Genomic DNA, 24,481 nt, shown 5'->3' with positions numbered 1-24,481 from the left:
ATATGAAAGACCTCGAATAGCCAAAGCAATCTTGAGAAAGAAAATGGAACTGGAGGAATCAACCTGCTTGACTTCAGGCTCTACTACAAAGCCACAGTCATCAAGACAGTATGGTACTGGCACAAAGACAGAAATATAGATCAATGGAACAAAATAGAAAGCCCAGAGATAAATCCACACACCTATGGACACCTTATCTTTGACAAAGGAGGCACAAATATACAATGGAGTAAAGATAATCTCTATAACAAGTGGTGTTGGGAAAACTGGTCAACCACTTGTAAAAGAATGAAACTAGAACACTTTCTAACACCACACACAAAAATAAACCCAAAATGGATTAAAGATCAAAACGTAAGACCGGAAACTATAAAACTCCTAAAGGAGAACATAGGCAAAACACTCTCTTACATAAATCACAGAAGGATCCTCTATGATCCACCTCCCAGAATATTGGACATAAAAGCAAAAATAAACAAATGTGGTCTAATTAAAATTCAAAGCTTCTGCACAACAAAGGAAACTATAAGCAAGGTGAAAAGACAGCCTCTTGAAAGGGAGAATATAATAGCAAATGAAGCAACTGACAAACAACTAATCTCAAAAATATACAAACAACTTAGGCAGCTCAATTCCAGAAAAATAAATGACTCAATCAAAAAATGGGCCAAAGAACTAAATAGACATTTCTCCAAAGAAGACATACAGATGGCTAACAAACACATGAAAAGATGTTCAGCATCACTCATTATTAGAGAAATGCAAATCAAGACCACAATGAGGTACCATTTCACATCAGTCAGAATGGCTGCGATCCAAAAGTCTACAAGCAATAAATGCTGGAGAGGGTGTGGAGAAAAGGGAACCCTCCTACACTGTTGGTGGGGATGCAAACTAGTCCAGCCACTATGGAGAACAGTGTGGACATTCCTTAAAAAACTGGAAACAGAACTGCCTTATGACCCAGCAATCCCACTGCTGGGCATACGCACTGAGGGAACCAGAATTCAAAGAGACACATGTACCCCAATGTTCATCGCAGAACTGTTTATAATAGCCAGGACATGGAAACAACCTAGATGTCCATCAGCAGACGAATGGATAAGAAAGCTGTGGTACATATACACAATGGAGTATTACTCAGCCACTAAAAAGAATACATTTGAATCAGTTCTAATGAGGTGGATGAAACTGGAGCCGATTATACAGAGTGAAGTAAGCCAGAAAGAAAAACACCAGTACAGTATACTAACACATAAATACGTAATTTAGAAAGATGGTAATGATAACCCTGTATGCGAGACAGCAAAAGAGACACAGGTGTATAGAACGGACTTTTGGGCTCTGAGGGAGAGGGAGAGGGTTGGATAATTTGGGAGAATGGCGTTGAAACATGTATACTATCATGTAAAAAATGAATCGCCAGTCTATATTCGATACAGGATACAGGATGCTTGGGGCTGGTGCACGGGGATGATCCAGAGACATGATATGGGCTGGTAAGTGGGAGGGGCGTTCAGGATTGTGAACTCATGTACACCCGTGGCAGATTCATGTCAATGTATGGCAAAACCAATACAGTTCTACAAAGTAAAATAAAGTAAAAATAAAAATTAAAAAAAATAAAAAATAAACACAATGAGGTACCACTTCATACCTGTCATAATGGCCACGATCCAAAAGTCTACAAGCAATAAATGCTGGAGAGGGTGTGGAGAAAAGGGATCCCTCTTACACTGTTGGTGGGAATGCAAACTACTACAACCACTATGGAGAACAGTGTGGAGATTCCTTAAAAAACTGGAAATAGAACTGCTTTATGACCCAGCAATCCCACTGCTGGGCATACACACCGAGGAAACCAGAATTGAAAGGGACACGTGTACCCCAATGTTCATCGCAGCACTGTTTATAATAGCCAGGACATGGAAACAACCTAGATGTCCAAGAGCAGATGAATGGATAAGAAAGCTGTGGTGCATATACACAATGGAATACTACTCAGCTATTAAAAAGAATACATTTAAATCAGTTCTAATGAGGTGGATGAAACTGGAGCTGATTATACAGAGTGAAGTAAGCCAGAAAGAAAAACACCAATACAGTATACTAACGCATATATATGGAATTTAGAAAGATGGTAACGATAACCCTGTATGCAAGACAGCAAAAGAGACACAGATGTATAGAACAGTCTTTTGGACTCTGTGGGAGAGGGCAAGTGTGGGATGATTTGGGAGAATGGCATTGAAACATGTAAATTATCATATAAGTAGTGAATCACCAGTCCAGGTTTGATGCAGGATACAGGATGTTTGGGGCTGGTGCACTGGGATAACCCAGAGGAATGGTACCGGGAAGGAGGTGGGAGGGGGGTTCAGGATGGGGAACACGTGTATACCCGTGGAGGATTTATGTTATTGTATGGCAAAACCAATACACTATTGTAAAGTAATTAGCCTCCAGTTAGAATAAATAAATTTAAATTTAAAAAAAGGAAAAAAAAAGAAATTCTAAAGAAAAAATAGTTGACAAAAAATTTAAAAATCAAATTTATAATAATAAAAATGGTATGATACTGTTGCCTTAACAAAATAATATACAAATACAACAAAATAAACAACTTGGAGTCGGATCTATTTATTTAAAGAAACCAAACACTAAAGGTGGCTAAAAAACAAAGGAGGAAGAGCTGAATTGTTTAAGATATGGCATTGAAAAAAGTGGGACTCCTGGGTAGCTTAGCTGGTAAAGAATCCACCTGCAATGCAGGAGACCCTGGTTCAATTCCTGGGTCAGGAATTTCCCCTGGAGAAGGGAAACAGAGATTCTTGTAGACAGAGATTCTTCTGTTCTTGAGCTTCCCTGGTGGGTATTCTTGGGCTTCACTGGTGGTTCAGGCAGTAAAGAATCTGCCTGCAATGCAGAAGACCTGTGTTCCACCCCTGGATTAGGAAGATCCCAGGGAGGAGGGCATGGCAACCAGCTCCAGTATTCTTGCATGGAGAATCCCCATGGACAGAGGATCCTGACAGGCTACAGTTCATGGGGTCGCAAAGATTAAGCATATTGAGAAAACTTCCTCACTATATGGAGAAAATATGAAATGGATCCTTAGTTAATGGCACATAGAAAGGTAGACTTTGCCATGATTAAATATCCAAATGTGGCAAAATCATAAATAGAAGATAATATAGAGGTTGGACGGACTTTAAAACAAGACTTAAAAAGCACAAATCTTGAAGCCAAAGTTTGATGAATTTGATTATAAATGTTGTTCTGTTCAACAAATAACACCATGAAGAAGATTAACAGATGAATGACAAATTGGGAAAGGACATCTGCAATATACAAACACAGACATGGTACTAGTAGATAAAAGATAGAAACTTTCAAAAATGAAAAAGAAAAACCTATCTGGAAAACCCCAATCCATCCATGTACTTAAAAATACATCCAGAACCAAAACACTTGTTATTCCTTTCACTCTATAGGGCTTGCCTGAGCTGCCATCATTTTGTACATGGATTAATTTAATTATCTTGGCCACTGTTCATTGTCTTACTCACTCACTAAGTGATCTCATGCATATTATCAATATGTCTTCAAACATCATCATCTACATATGGATGATTTAAATCCATTTCTCTAGTTTGCACCTCTCCTCTAATTTGGTTACATGTGAAGCAAGGTATCCACTTGATATTTCCTCTTGGATGTCCATAGGCATCTTAACTTTATTTCAAACTTCTCCATTTCATTAAATGACAACTATTTCCATTGATACAAACCAAAAACCTTGGAACCATCTTTTTCTGTTCCTTTCCCATCCCATTCCTCATCTGAGACCATTAAAATACCTCATTCAGTTCAGCTCAGTTCAGTTCAGTCCCTCAGTCTTTTCCGACTCTTTGTGACCCCATGAATCACAGCACACCATGCTTCCCTGTTCATCACCATCTCCTGGAGTTCACTCAGACACACATCCATCGAGTCAGTGATGCCATCCAGCCATCTCATCCTCTGTCGTCCCCTTCTCCTCCTGCCCCTAATCCCTCCCAGCATCAGAGTCTTTTCCAATGAGTCAACTCTTTGCATGAGATGGCCAGAGTACTGGAATTTCAGCTTTAGCATTATTACTTCAAAATAAATCCCAGGGCTGATATCCTTTAGAATGGACTGGTTGGATCTCCTTGCAGTCCAAGGGATTCTCAAGAGTCTTCTCCAATACCACGGTTCAAAAGCATCAATTCTTCAGCGCTCAGCCTTCTTCACAGTGCAACTCTCACAGCCATACATGACTACGGGAAAAACCATAGCCTTCACTAGACGGACCTTTGATGGCAAAGTAATGTCTCTGCTCTTCAATATGCTATCTAGGTTGGTCATAACTGTCCTTCCAAGGAGTAAGCGTCTTAATTTCATGGCTGCAATCACCATCTACAGTGATTTTGGAGCCCAGAAAAATAGTCTGACACCATTTCCACTGTTTCCCCATCTATTTTCCATGAAGTGATGCGACCAGATGACATGATCTTCGTTTTCTGAATGTTGAGCTTTAAGCCAACTTTTTCACTCTCCTCTTTCACTTTTATCAAGAGGCTTTTCAGTTCCTCTTCACTTTCTGCCATAAGGGTGGTGTCATCTGCATATCTGAGGTTATTGATATTTTCTCCTGGCAATCTTGATTCCAGCTTTTGTTTCTTCTAGTCCAGCGTTTCTCATGAGTGTACTCTGCATAGAAGTTAAATAAGCAGGGTGACAACATACAGCCATGATGTACTCCTTTTCCTATTTAGAACCATTCTGTTGTTCCATGTCCAGTTGTAACTGTTGCTTCCTGACCTGCATATAGGTTTCTCAAGAGGAAGGTCAAGTGGTCTGGTATTCCCATTTCTTTCAGAATTTTCCACAGCTTATTGTGATCCACAGAGTCAAAGACTTTGGAATAGTCAGTAAAGCAGAACTGACTATTTCCAGGAACTCTCTTGCTTTTTCTATGATCCGGCAGATGTTGGCAATTTGATCTCTGGTTCCTCTGCCTTTCCTAAAACCAACTTGAATATCTGGAAGTTCAGTTTCACATATTGCTGAAGCCTGGCTTGGAGAGTTTTTAGCATTACTTTACTAGCATGTGAGATGAGTGCAATTGTGAGGTAGTCTGAGCATTTTTGGCATTGCCTTTCTTTGGGATTAGAATGAAAACTGCCCTTTTCCAGTCCTGTGGCCACTGCTGAGTTTTCCAAATTTGCTGGCATATTGAGTGCAGCACTTTCACAGCATTATCTTTCAGGATTTGAAATAGCTCTACTGGAATTCCATCACCTCCACTAGCTTTGTTCGTAGTGATGTTTTCTAAGGCCCACTTGACTTCACATTCCAGGATGTCTGGCTCTAGGTGAGTGATCATACCATCATGATTATCGCAGTCATGAAGATCTTTTTTGTCCAGTTCTCCTGTGTATTCTTGCCACCTCTTCTTAATATCTTCTGCTTCTGTTAGGTCCATACCATTTCCGTCCTTTATCGAGCCCATCTTTGCATGAAATGTTCGCTTGGTATCTCTCATTTTCTTGAAGAGATCTCTAGTCTTTCCCATTCTGTTCTTTTGCTCTATTTCTTTGCATTGATCGTTGAGGAAGGCTTTCTTATCTCTTCTTGCTATTCTCTGGAACTCTGCATTCAGATGCTTATATTTTTCCTTTTCTCCTTTGCTTTTTGCCTCTCTTCTTTTCACAGCTATTTGTAAGGCCTCCCAGACAGCCATTTTGCTTTTTTGCATTTCTTTTCCATGGGGATGGTCTTGATCCCTGTCTCCTGTACAATGTCATGAACCTCCGTCCATAGTTCATCAGGCTCTCTATCTATCAGATCTAGTCCCTTAAATCTACTTCTCACTTCCACTGTATAATCATAAGGGATTTGATTTTGGTCATACCTGAATGGTCTAGTGTTTTTCCCTACTTTCTTCAGTTTCAGTTTGAATTTGACAGTAAGGAGTTCATGATCTGAGCGACAGTCGGCTCCTGGTCTTCTTTTTGCTGACTGTATAGAGCTTCTCTATTTAACAAAATCCATCCTAAATATGACCACTGCTCATCTCTTCCAAGCAACCGTTATCTCATCTCTCACCATAATTACTGCATTGCTTCCTAGATTATCTCCATAATTCCTTCCTTGCCTACTTTCAGTATTTTCAAAATACATCAGTTAGATTGATTGTGTTAAAATGAAAGTCAGATCATGTTACTTCTCTGCTTAAAATCTTCCAATGACTTCACAGTCTTTATGACTTATAAGACGCTACACGACCTACTTCCTGCTCTTCTTCTACTTATATTTTCTTTTAATTCTTTTATTTTTTAGCTATTTTACCTTGAATCCACTTATAATTTATTTTAGCATATGGTAATAAACAGAGATATAATTTTGTATTTCTTAAGGAATAGCAACTTGTCCTAAAACCACATATAATCCTCCCTTGATAACCTTGGTGGATTGATTCCAGGAACCCCCATAGATATAAAAATCCATGCTTAAGTCTCCTATATAAATGGTACAGTATTTGCACATAACTTATACACATCCTCTCTTTTTATATACTTTGCCATCTCTAAATTAGTTATAATATCTAATACAGGGTAAATGTTATTTAAATAGTTTCTGTTGTTTAGTCACCAAATCTTGTCAGACTCTCCATGACTTCATGGACTGTAGCCCTCCAGGCTTCTCTTTCCATGGGACTTTCCAGGCAAGAATACTGGAATGGATTGCCATTTTCTTCTCCAGGGAATCTTCCCCACCCAGGAATGGAACCTGTACCTCCTACTTAGCAGGTGGAACTGTTACCACTGAACCACATGGGAAGCCCGTAGCCCACAGCAAATTAAAATTTTGCTTTTTGGAACTTTCTGGAATTTATTCTGAATACAGTAGAATCATAGAGGTTAATGATGCCAACCTTCACACAATCAAAAAACCACCTATAACTTTGCGGTTGGCCTTCCATATTCACGGTTCCTCATCTGTGGACTCAACTGACTGCAGATTGTGTAATATGTACATGTTTATTGAAAAACTATGCATATAAGGGGACCTGTTCAGTTGAAATCCAAGTTGTTCAAAGGTCAACTATGTTTTGTTTTGTTTTGTTTTTAAATCTGTAGTTGCTTGAATCTGTGGCTTTGAAGAGCTGGTTGTATTGATTAACTTTTCTTCCATTGAAATGCTAGCTTTTTCTAATATTAAACTTTAAATATACTCAGCATTAGAGGCAATATTTCAATGCTCTTGTGACGATATTAATACAGGAGCACAAGAAAACCTGGTTTTTATTACTTACTCCTCTCCTTGAGGCTTTTTAACAAAGAAAATAAAAAGAATTGTAGCCAAATGAGAATCAAAGTGCTACTTCTTTGATAGCTGAGGCAGTGCCCATTAACTCCTATTGCAGAACTTTGATAATTGATGAGTTTAAAAGCTTTGACTCAAAGGATTAAAGAAATCTTCCTCATTCTAGCCCCTTGAAATTAAGATGGCTCAATGTGCAGTGCAGACATTATCCTAACTCATATAACCAGTTCACCCATTCACAGGCACAGATCAGCTTACCACATGGAAGCAGGCAGTGCAACAGAGTGTTGAGATGAAAGAAACAATAACCCTGCCCATTAGTAAGACATTATCCAACAAAATCCTAGGTTCTGATTAATCATATTAATAACATCTCCCTTGTGAGTAGACCTAAGGAGGGATGTAGAAAGAAGAAATGTAGGTTAATAGTGTAATAGTTGTATTCCCATGTCTATTGACAAAGATAGAACTTTGGGTCTGTTTCAGGGAATTTTCTTCTGTTTTATTTATTAGTTTTAACACGTACCAGGCTGCTTTAATTATTGTACCTTTATAATATTGAGTTGTGCTAGTCTTCTCTCATTAATCTTTTTTATTGAGGAATACCTGATTTACAAATATTGTGTTAGTTTCAGGTATACAGTATAGTAATTCAGTTTTTTCTGATTATATTCCACTATAGGTTATTAAAAGATATTAAATATAAATCTCTGTGTTATACAATTTATCTTTATTGCTTGTCTATTTGATGGATCATATTTCTCATCTTTTAATACCATATTCGTAATTTGTCCCTTCCTCTTTTGCTCTCCCTTTTTGGTAACCATAATTTCTTTTTTTTTTTTTTTCCCAAAATCAGTGAGTTCGTTTCTGCTTTTTATATAGATTCATTTTTATTATTTTTTTAGATTCCAAATGTAAGTGATATCACATAGTATTTGTCTTAGTATGATTAACTTCACTATGTATAATATTCCCTAGGTCCATCCATCTCATTAATTTTTAAAAAAATACTTCTTGGGTCTTCTTGTCTAGGTGTTCCTTATTCTTCCAAATGAACTTTATATAGAATAACTTCATTTAAGTACAAAAATGTCCAGTTGTGATTTTGATTAGAAATACTTTAAACATATAAATTATTTAAGGTAAATCACCCCCTAGTAAACAATGGTATTTTACTAAGTTCCATTTTCAGTTCAATGTTATTGTCACACTACACACTATCTCACTAGGTAATCTCATATATGATCATGATTTCAACTATCATTTATTGTAGTTACAGATGACTGTTAAATCTCTACATATCTTCCAGATGTTTCTTTCAAATTACAGACTCATACTCAAGTTGAGTATAGCCTCTTATTTTTATAAGCATTCTCTTCTCCCCTTGGAGGTCTTACGAGTAACTTATTTATTCAATACATTAAAAAGTAAACATAATATTTTCCCCTCTAAATAAATAAACCAACAAAAAATACCCAATACTTCTTGCTTTTTTTTTTTCTTATTGGTACCACCATCTGGGTGCTTAATCAAAAAATCAGTTTCTTATCCTTAACTCTACTCTCTCTCTTATCGCCTGCCTAAGACCTGTACAGTCATCATGTCTTATTGATTATCTATTGGTGGTGCTGGTTTAATCACTAAGTTGTGCCCAACTCTTGCAACCCTATGGACTGTAGTCCCTAGTCTCCTTTGTCCATAGCATTTCCCAGGCAAGAATACTAGAGTGCCATTTCCTTCTCCAGGGGATATTCCTGACACAGGGATTGAACCAATGTCTCCTGTGTTGCAAGAGGATTATTTACTACTGAGCCACCAGAGAAGCCCTGACTATCCATTAACATCCCTCAAACCCAACTAATTCTCTCAATCATCATTTCCTACAACTTTTGATAAAGTCATTGTCATCACTTGTATGTACTACTACAACAGCCTTTAAAAATTTTCCTTGCTTCCAACGTATCCCCTTTCTCTTATTAGTCATTTATTGGTTATTTTAGTACCTGGATCACCATCTTCCTTTCTACCTCAATCTCCACCACTCTTCTGAATGACTTTAAAGTCTATATGGATAGCTCATCTAAAACTCTAGCCTTCTAGTGCCTTTGGCTACTCAATTCCAGTAACCTTCACCTCCACTTCACTTTGTGTGCCAAGTCACTTCAGTTGTGTCCGACTCTTTGTGATCCTATCAACTGTAGCCCACCAGGCTCCTCTGTCCGTGGGATTCTCTAGGCAAGAATACTGGAGTGGGTTGCCTTGCCCTTTTCCAGGGGATCTTCCCAAACCAGGGATTGAACCCACATCTCTTAAGTCTCCTGCATTGGCGGGTGGGTTCTTTACCAATGGCACCACCTAGGAAGCCCCCACTTTCCATTGGCCATTGGTTAAACTACAGACCATCATCTTATCACCTGAAATTGCTCTGTTTAAGTTTTAAAATTAAGTTTCACTCACTGTTTTCACTCCCAGATCTCCCAATTATTCGTTATTCCATTGTAATCTGGCTTCTTTCCCCACCAATTTATTAAAAGCACCAGCGACTCGTCTGTTGCTATATCCAACGAGAAATTTTATGTTATTTAACCTCTCTGAGGAAGTTAAAACCATTGACCTCTTCATCTTTGAAATGATCTTTTTAACATCTTTGGTACCATCTTATCTGATTTTTCTTCTAACATTTTGCTCACTTTTTTCTCAGGTTTACTTTTCAATTAGTACCTCTCTTAAATTTTGTTTTCCTTAGGGTTTTATTCTAGGATTCCTACTGTCCTATTGAATGTACTCTTCTAGGGTGACTTTATTTCTTTGTCTTCAATTACTACTTAAATGTTGATACCATTTGCATTTATTCCCTCAGATAACACCCTTCTTTCAAGCTTCAGACCTTTATGCCTATTAGATATCTCTATTTAGTTGTCTTATTCTGCTGCTGCTAAGTCGCTTCAGTCGTGTCTGACTCTATGCGACCCCATAAACGGCAGCCCACCAGGCTCCCCCGTCCCTGGGATTCTCCAGGCAAGAACACTGGAGTGGGTTGCCATTTCCTTCTCCAATGCACGAAAGTGAAAAGTGAAAGGGAAGTCGCTCAGTCATGTACGTAGTGACCCCATGGACTGCAGCACACCAGGCTTCTCCGTCCATGGGATTTTCCAGGCATAGACATCTCTAATTCAAGAAATTCAAAAGTGAACTCATCATCACCCATTCTCTCCCATCCCAAATTAGTTGCTGCCTATGTTCTCTATATTGTTGAATGGTAGCCCTTGTACCTGGTAGTCCAGACCAAAAATTGGGAAACATTTCAGGATTTTCCTCCAAAAATGTGATTACTATTCAAGAATCCTTCACCTTCTCATGTTCTGTATTCATTAATCAAATTCCACTGATTCTACTTACTTTATCTTTTTGGAACCCTTTTGTCAACTTCAAATTTCACCTATTTTACTACTGAATCTTTACATATTGCATTCCCCACAACTGGAGCTTCCTTTCCCCTGCTTTTGTTCCACATTATCCCTTTACCTGTATGCTTATTTCTCGTTCTTTATATTAATGGTTCTTAAAGTATATTCTTGATCCAGTAACATCAGAATCACTTGGTCACTTTTGTGAGTGAAAACATTCTTGAACCTTATCCCAGACATACTGAATCAGAGGTGCTGGAGTTATTCCAAGAAATCCATGATTTAACAAGTCTTTCAGGTGATTCTGATATGTGCTAAAGTTTGAGAATTACTGATTTAGATCTCAGCTAACATACCACCTACTTTGGGAAACATCCTTGACCATCCAAACATTATATTTGGTATCTTATTCTAAAATTTCATGACACATTTTTTAAAGCCCCTATTTAAGAGTTAAAAGACTACACTATAATTACCAGTTTACTTATCTCTATACAATAATAGCCCAAGTTTTTTTAGAGTATGAACAAGTATTATTCCCCAAAACTTCCATAACTTCTAACATTGTTCCTCACCCAGTAGGCCCCCAGTAAGTGTTTATTCAATGAATGAATGAATGAGTGAATAGAAGATAATGTGGTCAAGATTATGATAACTCTACATTTAGTATTAGAATTTTAATATGTAACTGTGGTTAAGATTCAATCTGTACTAAGAGGACAGAAACTTTACCTATGACTAGGCTTAAGGATCAGTTTGTGGTCTGGGACAAGTCACTTTCTAGTCATGATTAAGAGCTCAGATTACATATAGCCAGATCTAGAGAGGCTAGAAGCTCAGTATGTATTCAGGGTTAAGGATAGTATAAGACTCCATGTGTAACAAGTGTTGAGTAGGTCTTTGATGAAGCAAAAGACCTAAGGTAGGCAGTTTGTTCTGAGATTGAAAGAATGAATGTATCATAGAGACAAATTCAGACTATGGCTTAGTTCTGGTAAATATTCCTGTTTCTGTTTGCTAAGAATACACTTAAAAAAAAAGGAACAAGGCAGAGGCTGAAAGAGAGATGCTTCACCTCCTATGATCCTTCACTAATTGTTCCCACTTACCAGGCTCAGCAGCTAGTGGCCAACCAGTGCTAGATTCTAGCACTCCATGGGCATGCACAGAGTAGGGGCGGCTGGCATTGTTCTTGAACACCACAGTTAGAATATCACCAACCTCTCCTCTGATAAGTGGACCTAGTAAATGCAAAAGAAGAAAAACTTTCTCATTAGTGGAATAGTGAAACAAGGGCATTAAAGACATTAAAGAAAGGGATATACACAGGAGCCGCCTAGAATTAAGGATTTGCCCTGTGAAAGGGTTGCAAGACTGAAAGTCATGACTGGCTCCATTTTTAAATTCAGAAGCCCTTGAACTGATACTGCTACCCACATGATGAGGGTACTTCAACAAGATTATGTCTCCAATTATCCCCACCTCCCATCTCTCTTTGTATAATAGCTCAAGGTTCTAGATAATCAGAATTCTGTGGAATCATTGTTGGTAAGGAATGAGAGAGGATTCCCTTCAAGGACTAGTGGGTATGTTCTGTATGATGATAAGAATGAGGAAGCTCATTGGTTTCTATAAAAGTGATGAAACTGAAGCAATAATTGCAAGGATATAAGGGTAATACTGGTTCTCTGTACCATTTTTCCCCACTTTTTGATACTCTTAAGTTCTCTTGCCTTTAGCATTTAAAAATTGTATCACTATTATAGATCCCAAGATATAGAGGCCTGAAAATACCTGGTTCAGATTGCTGCAGAATTCTTGAATTAACTCCATTTGATTGCTTATTTTCACGGATGATTTGTAAAATATGACCGTATTTCCAGTATGTCATAAGGAAAATGGATAATGAGGAATGGAGAGGGCTTCCTGATATGACACAGCCTCCCTAGGAGCATCACAGGCTTCTAGATACTAGGAGGAAAGTGGAATTCCCTTACCTAAGATTCCCAAGTGTTCCTCCGATCCAGTCCTTGGCCGTTGGACCCTGAATGTGCCATCAGTATACTCTCTGAACACAGCTTTCTTGTATCTTGAACCCAGGAGTCCATCTTTGTTGCTCAGAAAAATGTGACCATAACTAGAGGAATCCAAGGAGTAGTATTAGCACCTGGCCTTTAACCTCTCATTTTCAGATATGGGAAAGCAAAGTCAGATCCAACTTCATGGCACAGATATTAGGAGAGCCCTATTCCTGTGTCAGATTATCCACCTTGGCTGCATATCTGCAGTTAAAAATGGTAGATTTCAATATTTATTTATAGTCAATTGTTTGCAATCATTTAGTTAGGAATTTATAGTAAAATTTATATGGTAAAAACACTAAGATAAGAATCAAACCCTGAACATTAGCTTTAGTCTTAATGATGTTTTAGATGAAATTAGTCTGACAAAGGACAAGGTACAGATGGTAGGAGAATACTAACAGCTTCTGTTGCTGGTAGGTGAGGGATGGGGATAGGCAGGAAGAAAATGAAATCCTACAGATTTCTCATTATGAGATGTTTTCGCATTTACAAAGAGCTATATTACTCATTTTATCATTTGGCATTTCCAATAGACTGATGAGGTATGTACATCCTAAAGGTAGAATCCTACAATTCAGTGATGACAGGACTTATCTTTATTGATACTGTCAGCCAGAAGGGGAACCAGGGCTTGGATTAAAGTCTGGTCAAGTTCTTTCAATTATACCACATCACTTTAAAGATGAGTAAACCAGAAATCAGAAAAGGGAATTCAGTTTTTCAAAGCTGCAGAACAAGTTAGCAAGAAGCCTTCAACCTTCAACAACCAACACAAATAATTGGCAAAGGGTAGTGATAACACCCAGAGAAGGCAACGGCACCCCACTCCAGTACTCTTGCCTGGAAAATCCCATGGACGGAGGAGCCTGGTGGGCTGCAGGCCATGGGGTCGTGGAGAGTTGGACATGACTAAGTGACTGTACTTTCACTTTTCACTTTCATGCATTGGAGAAGAAAATGGTAACCCATTCCAGTGTTCTTGCCTGGAGAATCCCAGGGACGGTGGAGCCTGGTGGGCTGCCATCTATGGGGTCGCACAGAGTCGGACACGACTGAAGCAACTTAGCAAGGGATAACACCAAAAATAAATGATAGCGGGAATTGCTAAACTGTACCATAGTTTCCATTCTTCCCTCCTTCCTTTTTAGTAATAGAATCACCTAGGTTTTATCTGAGCACATTGCTGCCTAACCAGAGATTACACTTCCCAGACTTTCTTGCAGCTAGGTATGGGCATATGAATAAGTTCAGGACAATGGGGTATGAGAGAAAGTAATGTATACAACTTCAAGTTATTGCCTCACAAACAATGCTGCTTACCCTGGATTTACTCCCCCTTTCTTGATAGCTGGGAATGACTACAACAAAATAGACATTTTAGTTCCTATTGGCCATGAACTGCTCCTATTTGCACTAGTATGTAAACAAGAAATAAAATTCTAACATACTTAAGCCACTCTTTGGGGGCTTTTTCTGCTGTTCATTTTAGCCTCTATCTTAATGACATTTTGGTAAAGGACGTTTGAGCTTGGGATATTCAGTCCCCTAAGTAAATTCCATACAAAATTTGAGTCCCAATATCAGCCCTTCTGAGGAGAGGAGGAAAGGAGGCCAAGACTTAGAGCATGAAGACCTGGGCAAGGTCTTTACTTCAGCTCTACAGTATAGCAACATAGATGAAGCACTGAGTTCCACCTTACCTGTGTTTTAGTCCCTGCTCTAGAATTGTTGGTATGTTATTGGGTGAGTTTAGATAAGTGCATCATCATCTCAGAATGTCCTCCATTTCAGTAAACTGGTCTAGAGTCTCTGAAAGGATGATCTCTTCTTTTCTGAAACCTTACCTGTCCTTCTCAGACTGGTTGTGCCATTCTAGTTCCCAGCTCCTGTCAGGGCAATAGTCCCACTCCATCTCTTCTGCCATGATGTAGTAGATCCTTGCAGCTTGGTAACGTTGATGAGGATTGGCTTGGTGTCCAGGACAAGGGGAGACATTATAGATTGCTCTCATCCCTGCTTCTCTATGGCTGCCTGCCTGGCAGTAAATTTCAAATGTCCCTGAGGTGGGAACAGAGAGCAAAACCTGAATTCAGAATACCCCTGTATAGTGCCTGAGGGAGTTCCTACTTCTCTCTAGTCGTATAGCAGAGAGTAGGTAGCTTCAGATATGATTTTGATATGCATTAGGTAAAATATTATTACATTTATTGAGAATAATGAGCACAGAGGTTAACTAAACCTGCCACTACAATGACAAACTCCTCTCTGTTTACCAATGACTTCTCTAGTTTTAGGACTGAAAGTGCAACATCTCTGGGAACTCCTCAGTTATGAGAAAACTGAGATAGTCAATCATCTTATCTGACACTTATTAACCATATAACTTTCAGAAAAATTTTAAGCTTCTGTGTATTTCAGTTTCCTCATGGTAAAGAGAGGAACATTTTACTTAATGGGATTATTTTAAAATTAACCACAAAAATATGTACATATTGCTTGGCATAGTATAGTGTAAAATGTTCAATAAGTAAAACTATAAGTAAATAAAGCTGAATAATTATTATTTGAAAGAAGGCATTGACCAATTTTATCCCCTTCCTACCAAGTCTTAAAGAAATAAAGGTGGGCATACATATAATGAACTTTTTGATCATAAGAATGCTTACATCAGAGAACTCTGAAATGGCCTTCCCCAAGTCTTTTACAATAAAATGTTTGGATGTCAGCCATAAACATCTGAATTGTAGAGCTGCCTGTATCTGATCTCAGGATCCAGGATTCTATGTCAAGGACACAAAGGTTCATAGAATATTGATCAGGAGAAGCTAACTTTCTTACATTATTTCCCCAGTGTTCCTTATTTTACTGATAACTGCCTATACCACCGCTACAAAATCTTCCTGGCTTTTAAAGGCTTCTATGAGCTACCTCCAAACTATGGACACAATCCCACTTCCCACTCTGCCCCAAATTCAACCAGGGCTCTAACTAAATTTGCCCCTGATTGCCCATCTCACATATCTCATTCCTATCTTGAAATTTTCACTCATTATTACTTTTCTGGAATAGACCTTCCCTTCCTCATAAATATCCTTATGAGTTCACTCATTCTCCAAGATCCAATTCATATTTAATCTCTTCCAGAAAGTCCTCCCTGACTATTCCAGCCCACATTGTGCTCTACAGTTTTGCTTTTCTACTTCTAAAACACTTTTCATCTAGATCACATGGTTAAGGACTAAGTGCTTCTCTCTTTAAAAAACAATCTTTTCCACTAGTTTATAAACTTCATGGAATTTTTTTTCCATATCTACTTTCTGACTCTTCTATTTCCTTTATCCCTCATATCTGTTCCATCAATAAATCCTATCATCACTTCCTTTCCAGTCATTGTTCTGTTTCTACTCTGTCACTTCTCTAGTCAAACCCACTATCATCTCTCACCTGAAAAACTTCCATAGCCTCACAGCTGTCTTTTCTGCTTCTCCTTCCCTCTTCAACATTCTCCAAAAGGGATACAGGGTCCTCTTTAACAAATATGATCCAGAGCACATTGCTCTCTTGCTTTAAATGCTCCATTCATACTCAGAATATAATTAAAGCTCCTTACTGTGGTCTACAAGGCTCTATATAGTATGATTCTTGCCAACCTCTATGATTTCATGTGGTGTCAGTCTTCTCCTTGTTTATTATACTCCAACCATACTGACCTTCTTTCCAACCCTTGAATAAGACATGCTTATTCCCATCTTGAGACATTTACACTTGCTGGATCATCTACTTAGGATATTCTGCTTAGGGATCTTCATATAGCTTCTTTCTCCCCATTACTTAGGCCTTAAATGTCACATTCTCCGAGAGCCCTTCCCTAAACACCATCTCTAAAGTAATGCCCCTATCAGTTTATCACACCAATGTATTTCCTTTCCTTCATGACATATATCATGATCTGAAAATGTCTTACCATTTTATGATGTGATTTTTTGTGTTTGCTGTAGATCTTCCCTGGAAGTAATTATCATGTCTATCTTTTCACCCCTCTACCCCAGACTTAGCACATGGAAAGTATGCAATAAATATGTGTTGAGTGAATGAATTTATGTGCAAATGAATGACTGGATACACTGTATACAATGTCTAAAAGTCATAGCTCAGGGGTTGGTGTGAACAAGAAAGTCTGTTAATCATTGGATGGAATAGAAACAAATAGAAGACTTTATGGCAGAATCATGTGACCTGAGAGTAACACATCATCTCATATGGACATTGTTCTCCAAGATGCTTCTTTTTAAATACTTTTTGGTCCTTTGCATCTGAGTCTCCTCCTACCTCTGTGACCAATATTTCTACTATCTCCTTATTCTTGCTTATTTTTTTCCTTCTACTACTTAAATGTTGATTTCTGCCTTAAGTTTTGTTTCCTATAACTTCCTATAACTTTTATTTCCTCTAACATGCTAAAGGACACCAACATGAAAACATTCAAATCTCTCTCTAGCTTGGACTTCTCCTCCAATGTTTACATTACTACCTGCAACTACCTACTGTAAAATCTACATCACCTGGACTTCACCAGAAACTTAAAATTCAACATGTTTCCAATGAATACGTTCTATCTAAAATTTAGTACCTCTTCCTCTTTTCTGTGCTTGCTCATGTGATTAATGACACTACCATCCATCTATTGCACAAGCTGAAAATCTCAGAAATCCTTTCTTCTTGCTCAGCCCATTAGCAAATCTTGTCATTTTTCTCTCAAATATCTCTTAACTCTGCCCCTTCTCTCCATCTCTATTGCTCCCACCCATTGTCAGGTTCTTATCACTTCTTACAAGGGCCTTCTGCTATCACCTCTCCAATCTTATTTCTTGATGTTTCTCAACAAGGCTGCTATTAACATTTAGTGTGTGATTATTCTTCATTGTTTAAGACTCTCCTACATATTGAAGAAAGCTTTAGAATCTCTGACTCCCATTCTATAAACAACAGTATCATAACCTTATAACTCCAGGCATTGTGTGACAGCTAAAAGTATTCCACACATTTCCAAACACCAGCATACCACTTTAGTTGAAAACCAATGAATAAAATCAATCTACATAACCTTCTCCAGACAGATGATGCTCTCAAGTCACTGCTTATGTGGGTCCTACTGCCTGTAATACCCTCTTAAAATCCACCCTCTTCCTTTGCCTGGTAACAGTTCATTAGTCCTTGAAAGTTCAATTTGAATGTCTACTTTTCTAGGAAAGCTTCACTCCACAAGTCAGGCAGAATTTTTTCTAGTTTCCTGTGTGTTACTATAGCCCTTGTCTGATAGCATTGTCATAGAATTGCGAATATTGTTTGCATACCTATCTCCTTTCCACACTAACTGTGAACTGCCTCATTCATTCTCACATCCCTAGCATCTAGACCAACAAATGTAAGGAAACACACCTTTACTATGTCTGGAGGAAATCTACCTGCAAAAAAAAAAAAAGAAAGAAAAAGAAAAAAAAAGAAAGAGAAAGAAAAAAAGGGTAAAATAAAACATGAGGAAGAAAAAGAAAAAAACATGACAAGAGACAAAAAAAAAGATACATATTAAAAGAAAAAGAAGCAAAGAAATAGGAGGAATGGAAAAATAAATAAAGAGAAAAGAAGATTAAAAGAAAAAAGAAAAGAAGTAAAAAAGAAGCCTAGGAAAAACTCAAAGGAAGAAAAAAAAAACAGTGAAAAAAGAGAGAGAAGGAAAAGAAGAATGCAAAAAAAGACAAAAATAATGCAAGCAGAAAACAAAAAGAAGGAAAGATAAACGGTAAGATAGGAGAAGATAGATTTAAAAGGGGGAAGAATGAAGGAAAGGAAGGGGAAAGAAGATATATAAAAAAGGAGAGAGAAAACAAAGAAAAGACAAAAGAGGAATAGGAAAAATGAGAGAAGAGAGAAAAAGTAATGGGAAAAGAAAAGAGGGTGTGGAGGGGGAAAAATGAATAAACAATGAATTCTAATGGTGAAAGAGAAAAGAAACTCTGAAGCATCAGAGCAGCAATAAATATTATTTTTGATGCTGAGAAATCTAACACGAAGTTGGTGGAAAACAGCACATTACAAGCTCTAGCCTCTTTACCTGCCACTTTCTCTGGCTATCAAAACTCTAGTATCAGTAGTTCTTCTGGAACAGCTGAGGTGTATTATTCAGGATATTTTAAAATGTAAAAATGTCATTTCCATTAAATGTAGTTAATATCTGAAATTAAAATATTATTAGGATTTAAAGCAAAGCAAAAAGAAGATTTAAAAAAGTCACAAATAAACATAACACTCACACTCTTAGCATTTTGCTGCACTTTTTCTGGGAATTTGTTCTTCTCTTTTGTTAAACATAATTGTAAGCATCCAGCAAGCACTATGTTGAATGTCCATGGTGATGTTTGTAAGTTACCTGCAAAGCTGCTTAATTGCATATGTATATTGACCAATCTTCATTACAACTCCTTTTTCTAGACTTCCAAAGCCTAATTCTGGTTCTGGCCTTTTTATTTATTTGGTACTTTTGTCCTATCTTTGGGGAGCTATTCCAATGGTCTCTCTCAATCTTAATCAGACATTAACCCTTATCAAAGGTATAGTGAAGGTGACTTCAGATAAAATATTACCTAGGAGTAAGAATTAACAGGGGTTGATGAAGATGGGTCCAAAGGGGAGAAAAAATAGAGCTGACATCCCTAACCTGAGAAAATCATTTTCCCCCTCCAGATCTCTGTCTCTTCCTCCCATTAGTTAAATAAGTGAAATAAGATTATCTCTAAGGGGCTCTACCAGTTGCAATATTCTATGACTCAAAAATTCTTCAGGAAGAGGAGAATTTGAAAGACTGAAAAATGCAAAGATAAAAAGTTAGGGGGTTTTTTGAATGAGAGTTACCTTTTAAGCCTTTCTTATAAACCCATTCACTGCCAAAATATTGATAACTGTGAGCCCTAGAGAGCCATGTAGATCTTACAGGGGAGCCTGGTTAATTTTGTATGAAAGAGATTAAACCTAGGGTTTGGCTTTCAGACCACAGCTAGAGAGAAGAGTCTTTCTTTTTCCAAACTTCCCCACCCCAGTGTTCACTACAAGCATTCATTTCTGTTGGTCCTTTCAACCCCATTAATGGCTGTTTCTAATTTGCTGACATCAATTCTCCTTGACCAAAGTATCCTAGGTACATGGGCAGAAATGAGGACCCAAGAAGTCTGTGGAGGCCTGCTTCATGCCAAGTGTGTGTCAAACCCAATGCCAGGATGAAATCATTATGTTGTCAAGGAAACTTGCTTTGTTTAAGGATTTTTCCTCAAATATGAATGGATTTATAGAACTAAAAGTTTAGTGAGAACTTCATGGAACTGACAGATATTTCTTACAAACACTACTGTCACCTATTGCCTGGAAAAAAAGAATACATCCTAGCAACTGCAGAGAAAACTTTCTGCCAAGTTAGGAAATGTCACACAAATATGGAATCTGAAGAAATATTATAGTCAAATTTAATTATGAAAGAAAGATAAGGAGAGGGAAGAGGAGGGGAAAGGAAGGAGGGATGGAGGAAGAGAGGGAAGAATGAACGAGAGGGAGAGAGGAGGAGAAATGAACAAAAAAAGAAACAAAGGAAGAAATCTAGCCACAGAGAGGGGAAGTGACTAGACAAAAATAGGACAGCAAGTTAATAAAAGACCCTGCTCTAGAAGTTCCTGTGTTCTAATTCTTAGGCTAAAACTGTTACAGCACATGCCACCCTGCTCCTACCAGAAAGTTGCAAAAATCTTCACAGAATGTCGGAGTTGGAAGCACTTATAGGTATATTTCATTGATCTTTTCTTCAGTGCAGGGCTTATATCTAGAATTTCTACATGGCCATGGGGCTATGTGGCCAAGTCCATTCTCTGCCTATGCAAGAATTGCCCTAATACTGGGCAGCATCTCTATTTTCCTCCTGTCATTCCAGAAAATAACTTCCTCAGCTCTTTATTCTACCTGCAGCTGAGAAGAGAATTCAAATAACCAAAACATGGAGTACACATTGAGAAAAGGATACAACAGTTTTGAAAAGTTCCCAAGTACCTCAATATGACTTTTCTTTGCTGTTCAACAGCTCCACACCTCATCCGCCCCAGTGCTCAACAAATTTTCTCAGCCTAGGGCCAGCTGCTAAGGCACTTACCAGGATTGTCAGGCTGCATGATGGCCATAACAAAGGTGTGAGGAAAGAGCATGGCTGCACTCTTCCTCATGCCCTGAAGCTGCACAGTGTTGCCCTGGAATGTGACCCCATGTACATCAGTCTCTGTGCCCAGGCCAAGCAGGTGCCAGGCCACTGTATCACCCTTGCACATGTCCAGGTTGGGCAGGTTAGAGAACAGAAACCCATTAATGGCTGGAAAACAGAAACACAAGACAGAATGGGAAGATGAAAACAGGTTACTCAGACACCAGCTGGCAGTGTGGCATCAGCACTGTACTAAGGTTTTCCACAACTTGAAATTTCTGAGTCATTGTCAACTCCTCTACCTTCTTCTCTAAGCCACATTAATTCTACTTATGATTCTCTGCCTCTTTGGGATGAGGGCTTGAATGATCTTTCTGGTTTTACATCCTGACCTTCCTCCACCATACTTCACACCCTGGCAAAACTGAACTATCCTCCACTCCCAAAACTTCACATTCCAAAAAAGTATCAATCTCTCCTATTCCCACTTTCTTAAAACTCCCCTCCCTTGGTTCAGTAGCACCATACTTCCCTGGTTCTCTTATAGCTTTTCTTATTGTTTCTCCTCCATCTTATTCTCATTCTCCATGCTCCTATAAAGTGTTAGAGTTCCCCAACATTCCTTCTTTAGCTTTCAATCTATATAATCATCTTCATCTTCACTCCCACTGCCCTGATTCTGGTTCTCATCATCTCTGGCCTGAATCCTAGAGAATCTTCCTCCCTGTACTTCTACCTATAATCTATTCCCCCATTCTCTTTCATATACACATACACACCATTATCCTGTGAGCTCTATTTGCTTGTACATGTTGCTCAGATGGTAGAAAGCCTGCCTGCAATGTGGGAGACCTGAGGTGGATCCCTGGGTTGGGAAGATCCCCTGGAGAAGGAAACCCACTCCAATATTCTTGTCTGGAGAATTCCGTGGACAGAGAGGCTTGGTGAGTTATGGTCTATGGGATTGCAAAGAGTCAGACACAACTGAGCAACTAACACACACCACAAGACCTTAAACACGGTAGGCACTTAGAAAATACATGTTGGCTTTTCACATGCTGTTCACTCTGCCTGTAATAAATTCCCCCCGTGGTCTTTAACTGCAGCCAACTAACTATACATACATTATACTCTAGCTCAAGTATCACCTATCCTGTGGAGCAGAGTTATTACACTCTGGCTTCCTTGATATTTTCTCCCCACAAAATTCTGAAATGTCACTTATCATAGAGTCCTGTGATTTACTTACATTTATCTTCTACACTAGATTGACTTAGCAGGAAGCACATCATTTTTTCGTATCTAAGCACCTAGGATGTTGCCTAATACTTACCAGGTGCCCAATAAATTCAATCTGGAATAAATTTGGTTCATAGACTGTATTATTTTTTCCAACTGATGTAACTGAATGGTAATGAGAACAAAGAGATAGAGCCGAAAGACAACATATTCATTCTTGACCCCATCTCACCCTGCACACTCCCCTCAAAAATACAGGGAGGCCTGCTTGAAGCTGATCCCTTTTCAATGTCCTTACACCCACTGAAACCAGCCTTAATGAGTAACTTTATTTGATAATTCCATGGGATGCTGACAGAAACATCATTAACTTCTTGATTATGCTTCCTTTACTACAGTGTTTGATTGCAAAGTTTGATTCAAACTTCAAGGCTCAGTCAAGCACTTCCTTCTTCCAAGAATTCTTTAACTGGATTTTTCTTCATCAATGTTCTCCTCTTCTGAACTCTATGTCACTTAAAAGCTGTTCCAAACAATTTAGCACTTAATCATAGTCTGTCTTACATGTTCTATAATTGTTTAATGGGCATTATTAGTCTCATTTAATTGCAAAATGCTGAAAGCTCCTTGTAAACTTGAAAATTTCTCCCTATCAATTCACTCACTGATCCATTCACCTACTCATTAATTTAGTAGTTCATCAGTTCAATAACTATTTACTATATATTATACCATGTAAATTGTAAACAGATAAACAGCAAATAATACTCACCTTTAAGGAGACTACAGTCTAGCAGAAGTCAAAAGCCATGTAGGAAATAACTACAATATTGAAGATTGTATGGAACTTGCAATTTAAAAATCTGATAAAAATACAACAGTAGCTCACAAGAGGGTGTCATTATCCTGGGATTAGGTGATAAGAAATGGTTACATGGAAGAGGTCATTTATGAGTAGAGTTTTAGAGAATGGGCAGAATTTCCATAGGATAAAGCAAATATGTAAAAAGGGGCTTTTCAAGTGAAGTACAAAGCATTACAAAAGCTTAAGCTCAGAAAAGTACAAGGGGTATGTCTGTATAGAGTCCACCTGCCAAGGCAGAAGATTCAGAAGACATAGGTTCAATCCCTAGGTCAGGAAGATCCCTAGGAGCAGGAAATGGCAACCCACTCCAGTATTCTTGCCTGGAAAATTCCATGGACAGGGGAGCCTGTTAGGCTAACAACTCGCAAAGAGTTGGACATGGCTGAGCGACTGAGCACACTACACAGACATGTCTACATAGAGAAAATATCTCCATTTGGCTGTAGTAGGAAGTTGAGAAGCAAGGATAGTGGGCGATAAGAGAGGAAATAAGACTGGAAATGTATCATCCCAGGTTACTCTCCTCATTCTCCTAGTGAGCCCTTTGTATGCAATCCTCATTTCATAGTACTTTTTTTCCAGTGTCTCCCACACTGCATATCACAGAACAAAGCACAGGAAGGTGCTAAGGATAAGATGTGTTGTCTTAGGTTTAATCCCTCAATTTAGCTTGTCTCTTAGCAGAGCTGGTGAATAGAATCAATGTTTTCAGGGATGGATCATGATTAGGTCTAGGTTAGATTTTGCTCATAACCTCTCATCTATAGCTTAGGGTAAAAACACTCCCCATACCATGCATCCGATTAGAGTCCTGAAAACCTTTGGCATCCTCTGAGAGCAGTCGGGAATCCAACATAGCAGCTGCTTGATTGGCATTGCTGTACCAGCTCTTGTTCTCATCCAACACAGTGAAAAGGAGAAAAAATTCTTTATCCACCCCTTTCTGTAGTCCCAACGGAAGAAAACAAAGGGGAATAACAACAATTTTAACAGTTGTGAACTGTGCAGCTTCAGATCCCAGTGATCCTTGATTATTTCCCATTTCCTTTCCAAACACAGAGCCAAATCCATATCTCCTGCCTAGAGCTGTAGTTGTTGCTAAGTTTTCCCTCAGGTAACTTCAAATTGCATGTGGGTAAAGGTGGTTAGAATAAAGTTATAAGACTGGAGGGGAGGAATGCAAGAAAGGGGGCAGGGAAGAAGTAAAAGATTATGATTAAGAGGTACAAAGTATGATAGAAGAGTGCCTGGAATCAACTAGGAGTAGGAGTGGGGAAAGATGGCTAGGAGATCAGAG

The 24,481-nt window shown here is 38.4% G+C and overlaps 1 protein-coding gene across 2 annotated transcripts in view; it reads right to left on the bottom strand.

Annotated features, from left to right (window-relative positions):
- Positions 1-24,481, bottom strand: part of HEPH (hephaestin) — a 135,661-nt gene that overhangs the window by 89,064 nt on the left and 22,116 nt on the right. For both annotated transcript variants that reach the window (XM_070289966.1, XM_070289967.1), the window contains 5 exons: positions 23,977-24,127; positions 21,036-21,248; positions 14,692-14,905; positions 12,761-12,900; positions 11,873-12,004 (listed from right to left, as the gene is read on the bottom strand). In XM_070289966.1, coding sequence (XP_070146067.1) covers positions 11,873-12,004; positions 12,761-12,900; positions 14,692-14,905; positions 21,036-21,248; positions 23,977-24,127 — 850 coding nt within the window. The remainder of the gene's footprint in view (positions 1-11,872; positions 12,005-12,760; positions 12,901-14,691; positions 14,906-21,035; positions 21,249-23,976; positions 24,128-24,481) is intronic.

Source organism: Ovis canadensis, chromosome X (genome assembly GCF_042477335.2).
Source record: "Ovis canadensis isolate MfBH-ARS-UI-01 breed Bighorn chromosome X, ARS-UI_OviCan_v2, whole genome shotgun sequence".
NCBI lineage: Eukaryota > Metazoa > Chordata > Mammalia > Artiodactyla > Bovidae > Ovis > Ovis canadensis.
The sequence above is the reverse complement of the archived record's forward strand: the minus strand, read 5'-3'. Positions and strand labels throughout refer to the sequence as shown.